At 38.7% G+C, this 20252-nt stretch overlaps 1 protein-coding gene across 4 annotated transcripts in view; it reads left to right on the top strand.

The window, feature by feature from the left end:
• Window positions 1-20252, top strand: part of SETX (senataxin) — an 84293-nt gene that overhangs the window by 37213 nt on the left and 26828 nt on the right. For all 4 annotated transcript variants that reach the window (XM_057547871.1, XM_057547869.1, XM_057547868.1 and 1 more), the window contains 5 exons: window positions 2331-2430; window positions 15251-15424; window positions 17527-17759; window positions 18820-18987; window positions 19671-19821. In XM_057547871.1, the coding sequence (XP_057403854.1) occupies window positions 2331-2430; window positions 15251-15424; window positions 17527-17759; window positions 18820-18987; window positions 19671-19821 (826 nt within the window). The remainder of the gene's footprint in view (window positions 1-2330; window positions 2431-15250; window positions 15425-17526; window positions 17760-18819; window positions 18988-19670; window positions 19822-20252) is intronic.

The following is a 20252-nucleotide window of genomic DNA, read 5'->3' as shown; positions in this document are numbered from 1 at the left end:
ACGTGGCTCGGCAAAAAAAAAAAGAAAAAGAAAGAAAGAAAAAGTGATGGTGCCATTTTACCTTCCCACCAGCGATAAGTGAGGTCTCCTGCTGCTCCACGCCCCCGGCAGCACTGGGTGCTGTCAGCGCTCCGGAGTTTGGCCATTCTAATAGGTGTGTAACAGTGTCTCATTGTTCTGATTTGCATTCCTTTGATGACATGAGATATGGAGCATTTTTCCATATACTAATTTACAGTCTGTATATCTGCTTTGGTGAGGTGTCTGTCTAGGTCTTTTGCACATCTTTTTCATCAGGTTGTCTGTTTTCTTACTGTTGAGTTTTTTTTTCTTTTTTTTATGAATTAATTTTATTTATTTTTGACTGCATTGGGTCTTGGTTGCTGTGCGCAGGCTTCCTCTAGTTGCAGCGAGCAGGGGCTACTCTTCATGGCGGTGCGCGGGCTTCTCATTGCAGTGGCTTCTCTTGTTGCGGAGCACGGGCTCTAGGCCCACGGGCTTCAGTAGTTGTGGCACGCGGGCTCAGTAGTTGTGGCTCACGGGCTTAGTTGCTCCATGGCATGTGGGATCTTCCTGGACCAGGGATCGAACCTGTGTCCCCTGCGTTGGCAGGCAGATTCTTAACCACTGCGCCACCAGGAAAGCCCTTCTCCTTCACTTTTAAAGGATAATTTTGCAGGATTCAGAATTCTAGGTTGGTAGGTTTTTTTCTCTCAACAGTCTAAATATTTCACTACTCTCTCCTTGCTTGCATGGTTTCTGAGGAGAAGTTAGATGTAATTCTTATCTTTCCTGCTCTATAGATAAGGTGTTTTTTCCCACAGGCTTCTTTCATGATTTTTTTCTTTACCTTTGATATTTCATATTCCTGAAGTTTGAATATGATATGCCTAGGTGTAGTTTCTGGCATTTTTTCTGCTGGGTCTCGGAGCTTCCTGGATCTGTGGTTTGGTGTCTGATGTTAATTTTGGAAAACTCTGAGTCATTATTGCCTCAAATACTGCCTCTTTTCCTCTCTCTCTTCTTCTCGTATCCCCATTATGTGTATGCTGCATCTTTTGTCATTGTCTCACAGTCCTGGATATTCTGGGGTGTGTTTTTTTTCCCCATTTTTTTTTTCCTCCTTGCTTTTCAGCTTTGGTAGCTTCTATTGCTATAGCCTCAAGCTCAGAGATTGTTTCCTCAGCCATGTCCGGTGTGCTAATGAGCCCATCAGAGGCATCCTTCATTTCTGTTACAGTGGTTTTGATCTCTAGCATTACCTTTCGATTCTTTCTACTTTACATCTCATTCATTACATTATCCATCTATTATTTCATGGTCTCCTTTTTTCCATTAAACTCTTAGTATATTAACTATAGTTTAAAAAAAAAATTCTTGGTCTGATAATTCCAGTATTCCTGCCATATCTGACAGGTTTTAGTGCTGCTTTAGTCTGTTCAAACTGTGTTTTTTGCCTTTGAGTATGCCTTGTAATTTTTTGTTGCAAGGTGGACATAATCTACTAAATAAAAGGAACAGCAGTAAATAGGCCTTTAGTGATATAGAAATGAGGTATGGGGGAAGGGAGATCATTCCATGGTCCTATGATAAGGTGTCACTCTTTTAGTGAGCCTTTGCCTCTGGACTAAGAACTTTACACCACATGCTTCTTAGTTTCCCCCCACCTCCGTGGGTGAGACAGGATGGTTAGAATGGGCTGGAGCTGGTTTTCTTCCCTCAAGTAGGTTAGGCTCTGATAAAATCCCAGCAAGTTTGACTCTGGTAAAATAGCTTCTCATAGATCAGGCCTTGTTAAGAAGGTCAGGAATGCTCTGGTGTATTTCAGAATGGTTCCTTTTCCCCAGTCCCCACCAACCCCCCACCCCCGCTGGAAGCACACAGGGAATTTTCTCCAGTGTTCACTGTGAGGGCCTGTTAGAGCTCCTAGAGGTAAAACTCACCAAAGTGTGGTGTCCCTCTTATGACTGGGTCCCCCTAGAGTTTTTACGATAGTTGTTCATGCTGAGCCTCCAACAGTTTGTCACATCCAGTTCAGGTTTTCCTCCTGGCATGGAGGTTTCTACTTAAGAGTTTTCTGCTCTGGTAAGTTGTGATTGTCTGTATCCACCTTTTTGTCTCTTTTTACTTGTTAGGATGGAGTGGCAACTTCTAAGTTCCTTACATGCCAAGCTGGAAACCAGAAGTCCCAAATTAATTTTTAATGTTTGGGTCACACGGGAATTCTAGGTTCTGGATTTTATGGTTGCTTACTGTGGAAAATTTTGCTGTTTAACATTGGCTTTTCCGATGTTTTTGCTTTCTTAATTTGCTTTTTTTGCTTTACGTAGGTGGCACAGGAATGGACCAGCTCTCCAAACAAAGAGAAATTCCATCAGTTGCATTTACGAAAATTTCCTGCTGAGTATAAAAAATACTGGGAGTTTGTGGGTAAGTTCTTTGTTACGTAACTTGGGCTATATCATATAATAATTGGAGATTGCTATTTGAGGGAACATAATAATTGTTTGAATTTTCTGGGATATAGGTTTCCTAAGGTGAATTTGTAACCTCTTACTAAGAATATGTTTAAAGTCTTTAATTAATGAGGATAATTACTGGCACAGTTATAAATATGAAATTCATGGTTTTAACCATTGTGCAATCAGAATACCACAGGCCAAAGTGTCCCTAGATGCTGGGCAAGGGAGAGAGAAGGTGAGTGAGGGAGTTTGACTGGCGGGGACGGAGGGGGTGTTGACATGATCGTGCGTACAGATTCTGAGTAAATCTCTCTGCCGTCTCTGCTCTCATTTCATGAGTGGTCTGGAGCACGTGTCACAGTTATGTCTTAGTTATAAATAAACCAAGCATTTAGAACCCTTTAAGATAAAAAGTATAAATTCTCGGGCTTCCCTAGTGGCGCAGTGGTTGAGAATCTGCCTGCCAATGCAGGGGACACGGGTTCGAGCCCTGGTCTGAGAGGATCCCACATGCCGCGGAGCAACTGGGCACGTGAGCCACAATTACTGAGCCTGCGCGTCTGGAGCCTGTGCTCCGCAACAAGAGAGGCCGCGATGGTGAGAGGCCCGCGCACCGTGATGAAGAGTGGCTCCCGCTTGCCGCAACTGGAGAAAGCCCTCGCACAGAAACGAAGACCCAACACAGACATAAATAAATTAAAAAATTTAAAAAACAAACAAACAAACAAAAAAAACCAGAAAAAAAAAATCCCTCAGAGTAAAAGTTTAAAAGTTGAGAAGCAGCCCTATACCTCCTTGCCCCCTTCCCTTTAAAAAAAAAAAAAAAGTATAAATTCTCCGTCTGCCTCCTTCCCCCTTGCAATCCATCCTACTCCATAGATTCACTTAAGGAAAAAAGCATGTACGTATATTTGGGGGGAAAGGTATTATATGTTCACTGTAGAATATTCAGATAATATTAGCCAATAGTAAAATAAACATCACTCACAGTTCCCATCATTCAGAGATAATCCTATGAACATAGTAGTGTATATCTTACTGCTAGACTTCCTACTCATCTGAGTGAAGTGGGGGTGGGAGGGTGGGTAGGGTTATTTTACCTAAGTGACTTTTTTCATGTATTTATTCAGCAAATATTTACTGACTTTATACTACCTGATAGTGTATGATTCTAGATGCTAGGTATGTAGCTGTGATGAAAACAAAATTCCACCTTCATGAAGCTTACATTTGACTTATTTTCATTTAATCTATTATAAATGTCTTTTCAGAGATAAATAATAATAGCATGTTCAGCGTTTGTAGTTATTCCATTGTAAGCATATTCCATAGTTCTATTTAACCAGTTATTTCTAGTTAGACATGTACATTATTTATGGTTTTTTACGGTTACACTGAATAAATCCCTTTGCTAGATCAAGCAGTGTGTGCATTTTAAGACTTTTGATTCATATTGCCTCTGTCTACCAAAAAGAATACCATTTTCACTTCTAACATAAGAATGTAAGAATGTATCTCTTCTCATTTGCTAGTTTAAACTTTTCCCCCAGTTTTATATGGAAAGCGTATCTCATTTGAGGTTGTAGTTTTTGTCCTCAAATCTTTATTGGTCTTTTGTATTCTTGGGGGGGGCGGTTAATTTTCTGTTCATGCCTTTTGTCCTTTTTTTTTCTATTAGGGAGGTTGTTTTCTCATTTGTGTGCATTGTTGTAATTTTTTTTCAATTTCATTATTTGCTGTTCAGTTTCACATGCAGTTTTTGAGGCAGACAATTTTTTTTTTTTTTTTTTTGTGGCAGACAATTTTTATCTTCACATGTTCAAAAATACCGTATTTATTTCTTTACCGTTCAGTTGGTTTTAGAAATCAGATAAATACTTCCATATTTTCTTGTAGTAGTTTTGTATTTCTTTTTAATATTTAAATCACTGATTTATCTGCCATTTATCTTGATGGTATGATAGAATCACATAGCATTTACTCTTGGGTCTGACTTCTTTCACGTAACATGTCTTTGTAATTCATCAATTTTGTGTGCATCTTTGGTTTTTTTTTTCATTGCTGTGGTGGTATTTCAATGTGTGACTATGTCACAATTTTACTGTTGATGGACATTTTTATTATTATTATTTTAAAGAAGTTTTTTTGGCAATGCCATGCGGCTTGTGGGATCTTAGTTCCCCGACCAGGGATTGAACCCGGGCCACGGCAGTGAAAGCGCCGAGTCCTAACCACTGGATCACCAGGGAACTCCCGTTAATGGACATTTTTTTCAGCAGTTTAGGCCTGTGTGTCAGGGCTCCCCAAGCCCATCCCCACATTCAGTGATTCACTAGGAGGACTCACAGGAATTATATTCATGCTTATGGCTGTGACTTAACTATGGCAAAAGGATACAAAGCAAAATTAGCAAAGGGAAAAAACAAACCAGGAGCAAGTTTCCAAGAGTCCTTTCCCAGCGAAGTCACACAGGACGCACTTAATTTTCCCAGTAGTGAGGTGTGACAACCCATGTGACATATTATCTACCGGGGAAGCTTAGAGACTCAGTGCCTAAAACACCCTCTGCCTAGCCCAAATTCATGACTTTCACAAGTAAAGTGGGTGTTTGACATAAGCCGTAGAGAAAAAATTTGGCAAACAGGTAAGGTACAGTGAGCCATTCTCATCAGCAAATGATGAGAGCTGTCCGGAAATCCAAGTTCCCAGATTCCACGGGGGGCCAACCTTGTAAGCAGGCCTTTCTAAAGATAGCAGCCTCAGGCCTGCTTCTACACACAGCATTTTATGAATAATGCTGCTATGATCATTCATGTGTCTCTTTGTGTTATGCGAGGGCATTTTTGTGGAGTCTGTCTCCTGAAGTGGGTCTCAAGAGTCTCAGGGTATTATGCGTGAGCTTAACGTGAGTAGATAACGCCAAGCCAGTCATGCAAAATGACACGCCCCCACCAGCGTATGGAAGTCACGTTGCTCCGTGTCTGTGCCAACACATTTGTGTTGATTGTGCTGTTCATTTTAGCCGTTGCAGTGTGTGTGTATTGAAGGCCATTTGTGGTTTTATTTTGTAATATCCTGGCTATCCGTGAGATTGAGCACCTTCTCATATATTTAGTAGATGCTTAATAACCTCTTTGGGGAAGCATCTATTAAAGACTCTTGTTCATTTTCTGTTAGTTGTCTTTTTCTTACTGATTTGTAGTGAGTTCTTTATATAATCTGGATATAAACCATTCTCCCACTTTGGCTTGCATTTTGACTCTCTTAGTGATGTCTTTAAAATTCTTATTTTATTCTTGTTTAGAATTTATTTTTTAACATAACATGCATCTATGTATTTTTTATGGTTAATGGTCTGTGCCTCATTTAAGAAGCCTTTCCCTGCTGCAGGTCATAAATATATTATCTTAACGTCTAGAACAGGTGTCAGCAAACCACAGCTTGCAGATCTACCCTGTATCCTGTTTTTATACTGCCCAAGAGTAAGGTTTTTACATTTTTTTTTAAGGTTTTGAAAAAAAGATGATGATGAATATGCAACAGACACCATATGTGGCCTGCAAAGAAAAATCTGGCTCTTTACAGAAAGTTTGCCAATCCCTTTTCTAGAGGCTTCACTGTTTTGCCAACCTGGAATGGATTTTGTACACGAGTAAGATGTAGGGGCCATGTCTCATTTTTTTTCCCTAACGGAGATGTAATTACCCCAGTAGTGTTTATTGAAAAGATTATCCTTTCTCCATGGTCTGCAGTGCCATATTTGTCATAAATCTAGTGTCCATTTAATACACTGACCTTTTTCTGGACTCCTTTCTTCTTTATTGGATCATTTGCCTACCTCTTTGCCCATATCACGTTGCTTAATTTTACTTAATTAAGCTTTATTATAAACTTTTAATGAGCAAGTCCGCTTACCTTGTTTTGCCTTAAGAGTACGTTGGCTATTCTTGTCCCTTTGCATTACTGTGTAAGTTTTAGAGAAAAAAAAAAATGTGGAAATTTGTTAAGAATTGACATCTTTCTAATACTGATTTGAATAAGATACATATCTTCAGTTATTTAGGTTTACTTTCAGTAATGTTTTACAGTTTTCTAGGGAGAGATTTTGCAGATCATCATTGATTAGATTTTTTTCTTTTGGTGTCATTTGCAATTATTTAAGTGACTATCTAAAAGATATGGACCTAAAAATTCATAGTAAAACATTATTTTGTTGCTAAAGTATTAACCATGATTTCTTAATATTAGATAGCTAGACAGTGTTCAAGTTTTCAGTTTCCTCATAAAGAACAATTTATTTCAGTCTGTTTGAATTAAAATCCAAATTAGGTCCACTCATTAACATTGTTAATACGTCTTCTTCAATTATAATTGTCTCCTTCATGGATTTCCACCCCCCCCCTTTGTAATTTATTTGTTGAAGAGATTGTGTTGTTGACCCTGTAGAATTACTGTCTGTGTCTCGCTGATAGCATCCCCCTGGTGGTGTTTAGTATGTTTTTCAGTCCTGTGTATTTCTTGTAAATTGATAGTTGGATCTAGAGGCTTGATCAGATTCATTTGACCTAATATTTTTGGCAAAACTATTTCATAGCTGGGGTTGGTGTGTTCCTTTATCAGGAGGTGCTTGATCTCTGATTTCTCTTTTTGTAATATTTATAACCGTTGATCCTTTTTTTTTTTTTTTTACATTTTAAAGTAATAACTAGAATTATGACTTACAACATTATACCAAAACATATAAGATTTTTAGAAATTTCATGTAATATCTGAAACATTTATATTAACATATTTCCATACAAATAACCCAATGAAAGTTTAGTATTAGTTGTTTTGTTTGTTTGTTTGTTTTAACACTGCAGGTTCTTGTTAGTCATCAGTTTTATACACATCAGTGTATACATGTCAATCCCAATCGCCCAATTCAGCACACCACCATCCCCACCCCACTGCAGTTTTCCCCCCTTGGTGTCCATATGTCTGTTCTCTACATCTGTGTCTCAACTTCTGCCCTGCAAACTGGCTCATCTGTACCGTTTTTCTAGGTTCCACATACATGCGTTAATATACGATATTTGTTTTTCTCTTTCTGACTTACTTCACTCTGTATGACAGTCTCTAGATCTATCCACGTCTCAGCAAATGACTCAATTTCGTTCCTTTTTATGGCTGAGTAATATTCCATTGTATATATGTACCACAACTTCTTTAACCATTCGTCTGTCGATGGGCATTTAGGTTGCTTCCATGACCTGGCTATTGTAAATAGTGCTGCAATGGACATTGGGGTGCATGTGTCTTTTTGAATTATGGTTTTCTCAGGGTATACATGCCCAGTAGTGGGATTGTTGGATCATATGGTAAATCTATTTTTAGTTTTTTAAGGAACCTCCATACTGTTCTCCATAGTGGCTGTATCAATTTACATTCCCACCAACAGTGCAAGAGGGTTCCCTTTTCTCCACACCCTCTCCAGCATTTGTTGTTTGTAGATTTTCTGATGATGCCCATTCTAACTGGTGTGAGGTGATACCTCATTGTAGTTTTGATTTGCATTTCTCTAATAATTAGTGATGTTGAGCATCTTTTCATGTGCTTCTTGGCCATCTGTATGTCTTCTTTGGAGAAACGTCTATTTAGGTCTTCTGCCCATTTTTGGATTGGGTTGTTTGTTTCTTTAATATTGAGCTGAATGAGCTGTTTATATATTTTGGAGATTAATCCTTTGTCCGTTGATTCGTTTGCAAATATTTTCTCCCATTCTGAGGGTTGTCTTTTCGTCTTGTTTATGGTTTCCTTTGCTGTGCAAAAGCTTTGACGTTTCATTAGGTCCCATTTGTTTATTTTTGTTTTTATTTCCATTACTGTAGGAGGTGGATCAAAAAAGATCTTGCTGTGATTGATGTCAAAGAGTGTTCTTCCTATGTTTTCCACTAAGAGTTTTATAGTGTCCGGTCTTACATTTAGGTCTCGAATCCATTTTGAGTTTATTTTTGTGTATGGTGTTAGGGAGTGTTCTAATTTCATCCTTTTACATGTAGCTGTCCAGTTTTCCCAGCACCACTTATTGAAGAGACTGTCTTTTCTCCATTGTGTATCTTTGCCTCCTTTGTCATAGATTAGTTGACCATAGGTGCGTGGGTTTATCTCTGGGCTTTCTATTCTGTTCCACTGATCTATGTTTCTGTTTTTGTGCCAGTACCATATTGTCTTGATTACTGTAGCTTTGTAGTATAGTCTGAAGTCAGGGAGTCTGATTCCTCCAGCTCCGTTTTTTTCCCTCAAGACTGCTTTGGCTGTTCGGGGTCTTTTGTGTCTCCATACAGATTTTAAGATTTTTTGTTCTAGTTCTGTAAAAAATGCCACTGGTAATTTGATAGGGATTGCATTGAATCTGTAGATTGCTTTGGGTAGTATAGTCATATAGTCATTTTCACAATATTGATTCTTCCAATCCAAGAACATGGTATATCTCTCCATCTGTTGGTATCATCTTTAATTTCTTTCATCAATGTCTTATAGTTTTCTGCATACAGGTCTTTTGTCTCCCTAGGTAGGTTTATTCCTAGATATTTTATTCTTTTTGTTGCAGTGGTAAATGGGAGTGTTTCCATAATTTCTCTTTCAGATTTTTCATCATTGGTGTATAGGAATGCAGGAGATTTCTGTGCATTAATTTTGTATCCTGCAACTTTACCAAATTCATTGATTAGCTCTAGTAGTTTTCTGGTGGCATTTTTAGGATTCTCTATGTATCGTATCATGTCATCTGCAAACAGTGACAGTTTTACTTCTTCTTTTCCAATTTGGATTCCTTTTATTTCTTTTTCTTCTCTGATTGCCGTGGCTAGGACTTCCAAAACTATGTTGAATAATAGTGGTGAGAGTGGACATCCTTGTCTCGTTCCTGATCTTAGAGGAAATGCTTCCAGTTTTTCACCATTGAGAATGATGTTTGCTGTGGGTTTGTCGTATATGGCCTTTATTATGTTGAGGAAAGTTCCCTCTATGCCCACTTTCTGGAGAGTTTTTATCATAAATGGGTGTTGAATTTTGTCAAAAGCTTTTTCCTGCATCTATTGAGATGATCATATGGTTTTTATTCTTCAATTTGTTAATATGGTGTATCACATTGATTGATTTGCGTATATTGAAGAATCCTTGCATCCCTGGGATAAATCCCACTTGATCGTGGTGTATGATCCTTTTAATGTGTTGTTGGATTCTGTTTGCCAGTATTTTGTTGAGGATTTTTGCATCTGTATTCATCAGTGATATTGGTCTGTAATTTTCTTTTTTTGTAGTGTCTTTGTCTGGTTTTGGTATCAGGGTGATGGTGGCCTCATAGAATGAGTTTGGGAGTGTTCCTCCCTCTGCAATTTTTTGGAAGAGTTTGAGAAGGATGGGTGTTAGCTCTTCTCTAAATGTTTGATAGAATTCACCTGTGAAGCCATCTGGTCCTGGACTTTTGTTTGTTGGAAGATTTTTAATCACAGTTTCAATTTCATTGCTTGTGATTGGTCTGTTCATATTTTCTGTTTCTTCCTGGTTCAGTCTTGGAAGGTTATACCTTTCTAAGAATTTGTCCCTTTCTTCCAGGTTGTCCATTTTATTGGCATAGAGTTGCTTGTAGTAGTCTCTTAGGATGTTTTGTATTTCTGCGGTGTCTGTTGAAACTTCTCCTTTTTCATTTCTGATTTTATTGATTTGAGTCCTCTCTCTCTTTTTCTTGATGAGTCTGGCTAATGGCTTATCAATTTTGTTTATCTTCTCAAAGAACCAGCTTTTCGTTTTATTGATTTTTGCTATTGTTTTCTTTGTTTCTATTTCATTTGTTTCCGCTCTGATCTTTATGATTTCTTTCCTTCTGCTAACTTTGGGTTTTGTTTGTTCTTCTTTCTCTAGTTCCTTTAGGTGTAAGGTTAGATTGTTTACTTGAGATTTTTCTTGTTTCTTTAGGTAGGCTTGTATAGCTACAAAGTTCCCTCTTAGAACTGCTTTTGCTGCATCCCATAGGTTTTGGATCGTTGCGTGTTCATTGTCATTTGTCTCTAGGTATTGTTTGATTTCCTCTTTGATTTCTTCAGTGATCTCTTGGTTATTTAGTAGCGTATTGTTTAGCCTCTATGTGTTTGTGTTTTTTACGTTTTTTTTCCCTTTAATTGATTTCTAATCTCATAGCGTTGTGGTCAGAAAAGATGCTTGATATGATTTCCAGTTTTTTTTTTTTTTTTTTTTTTTTTTTTTTTATTTTTGGCTGTGTTGGGTCTTCGTTTCTGTGCGAGGGCTTTCTCTAGTTGCGGCGAGCAGGGGCCACTCTTCATCGTGGTGCACGGGCCTCTCACTGTCGCAGCCTCTCTTGTTGCGGAGCACAGGCTCCAGACGCGCAGGCTCAGTAGTTGTGGCTCACGGGCTCAGTTGCTCCGCGGCATGTGGGATCTTCCCAGACCAGGGCTCGAACCCGTGTCTGCTGCATTAGCAGGCAGATTCTCAACCACTGCGCCACCAGGGAAGCCCTCGAGTTTCTTAAATTTACTGAGGCTTGATTTGTGACCCAAGATGTGATCTATCCTGGAGAATGTTCCGTGCGCACTTGAGAAGAAAGTGTAATCTGCTGTTTTGGGATGGAATGTCCTATAAATATCAATTAAATCTATCTGGTCTATTGTGTCATTTAAAGCTTCTGTTTCCTTATTTATTTTCATTTTGGATGATCTGTCCATTGGTGTAAGTGAGGTGTTAAAGTCCCCCACTATTATTGTGTTACTGTCGATTTCCTCTTTTATAGCTGTTAGCAGTTGCCTTATGTATCGAGGTGCTCCTATGTTGGGTGCATATATATTTATAATTGTTATATCTTCTTCTTGGATTGATCCCTTGATCATTATGTAGTGTCCTTCCTTGTCTCTTGTAACATTCTTTATTTTAAAGTCTATTTTATCTGAGATGAGTATAGCTACTCCAGCTTTCTTTTGATTTCCATTTGTATGGAATATCTTTTTCCATCCCCTCACTTTCAGTCTGTAGGTGTCCCTAGGTCTGAAGTGGGTCTCTTGTAGACAGCATGCATATGGGTCTTGTCTTTGTATCCATTCAGCAAACCTGTGTCTTTTGGTTGGAGCATTTAATCCATTCACGTTTAAGGTAATTATCGATATGTATGTTCCTATGACCATTTTCTTAATTGTTTTGGGTTTGTTTTTGTAGGTCCTTTTCTTCTCTTGTGTTTCCCACTTAGAGAAGTTCCTTTAGCATTTGTTGTAGAGCTGGTTTGGTGGTGCTGAATTCTCTTAGCTTTTGCTTGTCTGTAAAGCTTTTGATTTCTCCATCAAATCTGAATGAGATCCTTGCCGGGTAGAGTAATCTTGGTTGTAGGTTCTTCCCTTTCATCACTTTAAGTATATCATGCCACTCCCTTCTGGCTTGTGGAGTTTCTGCTGAGAAATCAGCTGTTAACCTTATGGGAGTTCCCTTGTATGTTATTTATCGTTTTTCCCTTGCTGCTTTCAATAATTTTTCTTTGTCTTTAATTTTTGCCACTTTGATTACTATGTGTCTCAGCGTGTTTCTCCTTGGGTTTATCCTGTATGGGACTTGCTGTGCTTCCTGGACTTGGGTGGCTATTTCCTTTTGTTAGGGAAGTTTTCGATTATAATCTCTTCAAATATTTTCTCTGGTCCTTTCTCTCTCTCTTCTCCTTCTGGGACCCCTATAATGTGAATGTTGTTGCGTTTAATGTTGTCCCAGAGGTCTCTTAGGCTGTCTTCATTTCTTTTCATTCTTTTTTCTTTATTCTGTTCCGCAGCAGTGAATTCCACCATTCTGTCTTCCAGGTCACTTATCCGTTCTTCTGCCTCAGTTATTCTGCTATTGATTCCTTCTAGTGTAGTTTTCATTTCAGTTATTGTATTGTTCATCTCTGTTTGTTTGTTCTTTAATTCTTCTAGGTCTTTGTTAAACATTTCTTGCATCTTCTCGATCTTTGCCTCCATTCTTATTCCGAGGTCCTGGATCATCTTCACTATCATTATTCTGAATTCTTTTTCTGGAAGGTTGCCTATCTCCACTTCATTTAGTTGTTTTTCTGGGGTTTTATCTTGTTCCTTAATCTGGTATGTAGCCCTCTGCCTTTTCATCTTGTCTGTCTTTCTGTGAATATGGTTTTTGTTCCACAGGCTGCAGGATTATAGTTTTTCTTGCTTCTGTGTCTGCCCTCTGGTGGTTGAGGCTATCTAAGAGGCTTGATGGGAGGCTCTGGTGGTGGGTAGAGCTGAGTGTTGCTCTATAACCGTTGATCCTTAATGCCTGGATTAATTATTTTACTAAAGGATACAAAATGGTGATATTTTTATTTGATCATTTCTTCATTTATTAGCTATTGTAGTTCTATAAAGAGAAAGTGCTCCATATTATTTGATTACTCAGTAGTATACTTTATAAAGAAGGGTAGAATAAGTATTGATACTTGACTCCTGACCAGTTTTCAAAATAATGACTTAATTCTCTGCAAGTGCTGGGTTGACCAATGAACTTTTAAAAAAATTTTTTTCGTTATAAACACATGGACTTAAATACACTTCTGTTTCAAGTCTTTGTAATTGGCTTCTTCAAGTTGGCTCCTAAGCCCGTTAGACAGGACCCTACTAGTCTTTGAGAGCTTTCTTTGCTACCTGATATAATCGATCCCATCTATATTTTTTATCCTGTATGTGAGCTTGTGATTTTCTAAGTAGCCTTAGCATCTTTGGGTAGAAAAAGTTATTTCAAGATCAGTATTGGCATGTTATATGCTGTTAACAAGTAATACATGTAAACATAAGGATACAGAAAGGTTGGAAGAGAAAGATTGGAGAAAGCTACTCATGCAAACCCAACTAAAAGAAACTTGTTTTGCTCTGTTAATACCAGACTAAATAGACTTTACGGCAGAAAAGCATTATTTGAGATTAAAAGAGCATATTTCACAGTGAGAGCAAGTTCAGTTATCAGAAGATAGGACCATTTTGAATACCTAATAAAATATATAAAGAAAAAACTGATAGAACTAGAGTATACTCTTTACATATATGTGAGACCTTTGAACCATTCATTTTTTTCTTTTCTTTTAGTTTGAAAATTATACCTCAATTTTTACCTCTTTTGCCATTTAGTAGTTCAGGTGAAAACTTACAGCGTGCATGATTGATTTAAAAGTTTACAGTTTTAATCGATACTTTAAGTGTCTCCATAGATAAGGCAAAATCTTAAAAACTTTAACCCTGTTTATCTGTTCCACTTTGTATATTATTGTTGTTATGTATTTTAACTCTATATTTTAAACTGTGTAAGACATACAGTTGGTCCTCTGTATTTGCGGGATTTGCATCATCGGATTCAACCGTGGATTGAAAATATTCAGGGAAAAATATTCCAGAGAAACATATTTGCTATGCACCAGCACCTATTTACATACCACTTATGTTGGATTTACAATTATGTACATAGCGTTTGCATTGTATTAGGTATTATAAGTAATCTAGAGATGATTTAAAGTGTACTGGAGGATGTGCGTGGGTTATATGCAAATACTACGCCATTTTACATAAGGGACTTGAGCATCTGAGGATTTTGGTGTCTGCGGGGGTCCTGGAACCAATTCAAGGACTGTACGACTGTACTCTGTGTAGTGCCTTGTGCAGCCCTTTTTTGTTTGTTTGTTTGTTGAGTCTACTAGTTCATGTATTCTCTCCTGGTGCTTTGCTTATCTCTAATATGTTGGTCATTGTCTTTGGAAAGTTATTTAAAAAATAATCAGAGGCCTAGGGTGATAGGATGTCTTCTTCCAGAGAGGATTTTTCTTTGCTTCTGCCAGGATTCTGGGAGTACTAGCAATGTGGGATCATCTTAATCTGGTTTAAAGGATTGAGCTTTCCTGAACTACTCGGGTGAATTGAAGCTGCCTTCATTCTTGGGTGTAGTCCTTCACGGTCCCAACCTGAAGCTTGAGGGCTACTAGGATGCCTACTCTATCTGTGCAGGCCCTGGAGTCCAGTTTTTGTCTCTTTTTTTGTACAAGGCTATCCCAGGTACTGCTCAGATTCCTGGCTGCCACTCCCTGAAGAGTTTAGATGTTTCTAGGGAAAATACTGGGCTGACCCCTATGGATTTCCACATTGTTCTGGATCTCAACAGAATAATTCTTCATTGTTGTATTTGCTCTCTGATGCCTTCAAATAGACATTTCTTACATGATGCATTTTAAAAATTCTTTTTTGACTTAGTAGTTCAGTCTACTTAATCCTAGTACTTCGTGCTTTGGTTCAGTATGTTGTTGCTGGATTTGGCAGTTGGTACTGAACTTTTTAACTTCAGAGCTTGCTCTGTTTTCCCAGCCCCATTTATTTTACTACTGTCCTTTTCACCTTGTTTGAAATGCCACTAGTAGGCTCAAAATTCTTATGTGTACATGGATCTGTTTCCAGATTTTCTCTTGGGATTTTGAAAGTAGGGCACAAAAGTGAAAATTTCTTGATTAAAAACTAAGATAAACTTCAAGGAAAAGAAATTAATTAGCTACTTTTGTTTTTATGACTTAATCTATTTTGGCTTTGTAGCAGTTTTTAAGAAGACTTTTATAATACTGTGTGATCAATATTTGACAATGCTGACTAGCTTAGACTATCATTTTGAAGTATGTACAAAGTCCACTAGTGCTGTATACTTGCTTGAACTTAGTACAAGGGTTTAATATCCTTTAATCTCACGTAAAACAGTTCTGTTAGAATAAATGCTGACTTATTGTTTTATAGTTTATCTTGACGAATGTGAACTAGCTAAACAGCTTCATCCAAAGGAAAATGATTTGGTGTTTTTGGTTCCTGAAAGACTAAATGGAGAGAAGAAGGATATAGAGAGACATCGCATGCAAGATCCCCATGAATATTATTGTGGTTATGTCCATAAATTCCGCCGCACTTCAGTCAGTAAGTACCTAATGAGACATTGAAGAGAAATCTGTCAGCAGCTCATCATTTAATTTCTCTCTAAATTAGGCTTTACTAGCCATGTATTTGCTATACATTTACCAGCCCTATATTTGCTGTACATTTACCAGATGTGTATTTGCTCTATGCTTACCAGACTGTATTTGCTAGGTTGATTACTTACCATTCAGAGTCCTCTTTTAGTTTTTCTAGACTCAGCTGGAAAAGGCCCAGCATTTATTGCTTTAGACTTAGGATTTAAAAGCTTTCTTTTGTAATGTTTTCTCCTTCTAGTAAATTCCTTCATCTGTCAGTGTGTTTGTTATAAAACAGACAATTTGCAAACCATCTGTTTGTTAAATCACATTCCAACCTTGGTTTTGTGGCTAATTATTGATGAGCAGACCAAACACATAACTAATTGTAAGGCAACTAGAGGGGTTTAGTGTTTCATCACTCCCATCCATTGTGTTGGAGGGACTTCTCTCCCTAAGGTAGCGTAACAAAAATAATGTTAGCTTGAATTTAAGGACTACTGACCATGTGCCAGCCAGCGTGCCCTGTCCTTCCTGCACGCGTTTATCGTCTTTCCCCAGAGCCCTGCAGAGCAGAATGGTCTGTTCCCTGCTCATTGGGAAGTCAGAGCTCAGGGACGTTAAGTAACTTATCCAAAGACATCCTTAGTATTCAACCCTAGGTCCAGAATTGAAACCTAATTTTGTTTGACTACGAAGTCCACACGCTTGATACATGCCAAGCTGCCTTTTTGACATTGCTGCTCTCTTAGTCTCTGTTACGTGAAGAGAATATGTGATCATTATTCCTTCACCTTTTTGCATCATACCTTAAAAATAGCAGCAAAGCTCTTAGAGTTCCACAGTGTGCCGCATCATGACTGGGGTGCCACGTTTACTGTTGTGTGATCAGAGCTCAGTTCTTTGTGCAAGATGCGTTCAGCAACAGGGATGTATAGCTTCTTCTGTGCTTGCAACGCTTACAAGTGGTTACATTTGCCGAAGTTCTGTTTCTAAGATTTCGAAACGGTTTCTGTCTCCTTCCCTGAACTCCTCATGCATCCAACTATCTGACATCTCCATTTGGAGATTATTAGACATTTCAAACCTACTCCAAAAAGAAACACTTGATTTACTGCCTGACATCTGCTGTTGCTTCGGTTTTTCCCATCTCAGCATGTGGGACCTCCATCCCGTTCTTCCAGTTGCTCAGCCCAAAACCTCAGAGTCATCCTTGAGTCCTGCTTTCCCTCACACGCTCCATCTAATGCATCAGGAAATCCTATTGGATCTTCCTTTGCCATATATCCTACATCCAAGCGCCACCTCTCCTGCTACCTCCTGGCCCACACGACCATTCACCTTTACCTAGATTTTAGCCTCTTAAGTTGTCTTTTTGTGCTTTTTCCATTGCAGTTTATTCTTCATTCGCAATAAGTGATTCTCTTAATGTGTGAGTTAGTGCATGTCACTTACCTGCACGGAGCTGTCCTGTGCTCTTGACCTGACTCAGAGTCATGTTCAGAGTGATTAACTGCAGAGCCCTATGAAGTGTAGCCACATTTACTGTCTTGGTCTTCTAGCTCGCTTCTCCCTGCTTTTCCTTCTAGCCATTCTGGCCTTCTCCCTGTTCTGAAAATAATCCAGGCACCTCGCTGCCTCATTGTCTTTGCAGTTGCTGATTGCCTGTAACCCACTTTCCCCGGTTACGGGCATGGCTCACTCACTTAATGTCATGTCTCTGCTCAAATATCATCTTATCAGGAAGACCTCCCCTGACTCTCCTGTCTACAACAACACTCCCTCACAACCCTCATCGCTTCCTCATCCCCCTTCTCGGCTTTCTTCCTAGCACTTACCATCACCTGACATGTTTATTTGCTTATCTGCCCCCTTCTTCTAAAAAATAAGCCTCCAGAGGACAGGAATGTTGCCTGGTTCTTAGGAGGCATTCAGTAGATACTTAGAAAATTATTTAAATGGTGTATAAAAAACATGTTACAAAACACCTCGTTCTGAATAACCTTTTTAACTGGACACTGTGATTCACTGGTAACTGAAATTGCTTTTTCTCCTTCTTGATAATAGTGCGTAATGGGAAATCGGAGTGTTCCCTTTCCATCCAGACGCAACATAATTTACCAGTCAATTTAAATGAATTCGTGAAATGTCTTGTAATCAGCTCTCTGGTGACTACACAAAGGAAGTTGAAAGCCATGTCTTTGCTGAGTGGTCGGAGCCAACTGGCCAGAGCCGTTCTGAATCCAAACCCCATGGACTTCTGTACAAAAGATTTACTAACTACAGCATCTGAGAGAATTGTGAGTGATAGTCATTTGATAACAGGGAAAGTCAGAACATTCCACGTCAAGACGTTAAAGCATCATGTTATTTTTATCTGTCACACGTTCCCTTTTGTCTACAACAAAGACATAGTCACCATGTGTGCCCAGTGACATTTTTAGTGCTTAGTTTTCTTTAATATTGTGAAGTAGTTCTTTGTGTTAGGTTAGTCACCTTACCTCAGGAAAAAAGGTAGAGTGCAAAAAGGAATTGAAGATATGCTTGAAGAGCAACATTAAAATGTGAGGTGAACATCCTACTTAACTGTTTGTTAGGTGATTAAATGCAAGAGTAAGAGTAGGTTTAATGGAATGAATTTTGCATTTGAATGATCAGTGGAGCATTGACTGGTATTGTTGCCAGTGTGACGATGAAGTTGTGATTTTGTGTGAACACATACTTCTCATTGTTGTAAGAGTTGTGTGTAAGTTCCAGGAAATTAACACAGAGACAGGCGGAAGGAAAGGAATGTTATTTGAACCCCTGTCTTGTGTTAGGGCTTTCATATGCATTTTCTCAGTCAGTTCTCACCCTCTAAGGAATCCCAGATTTAATGATTGGCAACGGTTGAAGCCCAGAGAGATTAGGAGTTTAGAGACCTAGCTTTTGAGTGAAACTGAGGTGTAGACTCAGATCTGACCCAAAATCCATGCTTTTTCGACTGTATCACTTGTGTTAGGAAAGGAAGTCTTGGAATGTTTTTACTGTCTAAAGAGAGAATTGACTAAAATGGGAAGAACCACAGAATAAAAAGAAGAAAAGTGCAAAACAATTTATTGTGATCATCTTTATATAAGAATCACAAATAAAAATATAGTTGTTGTAGATGGACTGAGGCCTGTAGACACTCATCAGTAGCTCTTTCCAGTAGTGAAAGTGGTTCTTAGATTAAGGGTCATTTTGGGGTCTTGCCTGATCATCACCAAAGCTTCTGTCTGACAAAGGTCAGCAGCAATTCAAACAGATGTTTTCCACTCTCTTGCTCTCCTGTGCCATCACAGGAACAACCACTCGTTCTCACTAATGTCTTTTGTATAGATTGCCTACCTAAAAGATTTCAATGAAGACCAAAAGAAAGCGATAGAAACTGCATATGCCATGGTGAAACACTCCCCAGCAGTTGCCAAGATCTGTCTGATTCATGGACCACCCGGGACAGGAAAATCAAAAACCATTGTGGGCCTCCTGTACCGCCTACTGACAGAGGTAGAGTGTGCACGAGGGCATCTGTGCCCTTAATTGAGTATGTTGTTTTACTTTAACTAACGTGTAAATAAGTACTAAAGTGCGTTTTTTCCCTTCACTCTTGTGTATCTTTTTGATACTGTGTGGAACTATATCAGATAAACCGGTAGCAGAGGTAGAGAAGGTTATAAGAAATAAAGGGAACAGAAAATGTTATCTTGTGTGAAACTAATGCTAAGGGCTAGAATGGTGGTCTTCAGGCTTTATTATAGGTCACAGCTAATCCCAGGAGACCATCTTGAATGTATTCCTGGGCTACATTTTGAATTGAATATTGAATAAAATAAGTGGATAGTAAGGTAAGGCTCAGAGAAGTTACTATAAAATTTTATGCCAGAGCAATTTTTTTTGGGGGGGGCATGCCATGCGGCATGCGGGATCTTAGTTCCCCGACCAGGGATGGAACCTGGGCCCTTGGCAGTGAGAGCACCGAGTCCTAACCACTCGTTTGCCAGGGAATTCCCTGCCAGAGTAATTTTTTAACATCAATATAAGATGTAGGTGCTTTTACTTACTTTTAACTATTTATTAGGGGAACTTTCAAATATATGTGGCAGTAGAGAAGAACTATAACACTGCATAATAGAGCTCATCAGTATTTTTTGTTTGTTTGTTTGTTTGTTTGGTGCAAATTGTCGAACCAGAGGAGGGGGCATTCAGATGAGAACTCCAATGCCAAAATCAAACAAAACCGTGTCCTTGTGTGTGCACCTTCCAATGCAGCTGTTGATGAACTTATGAAAAAAATCATCCTTGAATTCAAAGAGAAGTGTAAAGACAAGAAGAATCCTTTGGGTATGATACTTATGTGGGCTTTTAATTTGTTTTTGTTTTCAGTGTTTAGTGTGGGTAACTTTGAACGACAAAGAGCAAGCCAGTTCTGGTAATTTTTTCTACTTGAGGCTGTGGCCCATGTGTACTTACTGGTTCGTTTAGTGAATATTTTGGAGCATTTATTCTGTGCCAGGCCCTGTGCTACGTACTGAGGTTTCAACCGTGAAACCCTCAAAGAGACAGGAAGTGGATGGATCAGTGGGCAATTACACTGTAAAGGTAGAAGCTCTACAATAGGAGTAAAATGTGCGTAGTTTGAAACACCTTAGAGCAGCCCTTGATTCAGTTGTGTAAGGGTTAGGGAAGACTTTTAGAGGAGATGATATCTAAGATGAAACTTGGAAGAGCAATGAGGAAGTGAAGTGGGGAGAGGACTCTCGTGGAACTTACTG

This window comes from Balaenoptera acutorostrata, chromosome 6, assembly GCF_949987535.1.
Source record: "Balaenoptera acutorostrata chromosome 6, mBalAcu1.1, whole genome shotgun sequence".
Taxonomy (NCBI): Eukaryota; Metazoa; Chordata; class Mammalia; order Artiodactyla; family Balaenopteridae; genus Balaenoptera; species Balaenoptera acutorostrata.
The sequence above is the reverse complement of the archived record's forward strand: the minus strand, read 5'-3'. Positions and strand labels throughout refer to the sequence as shown.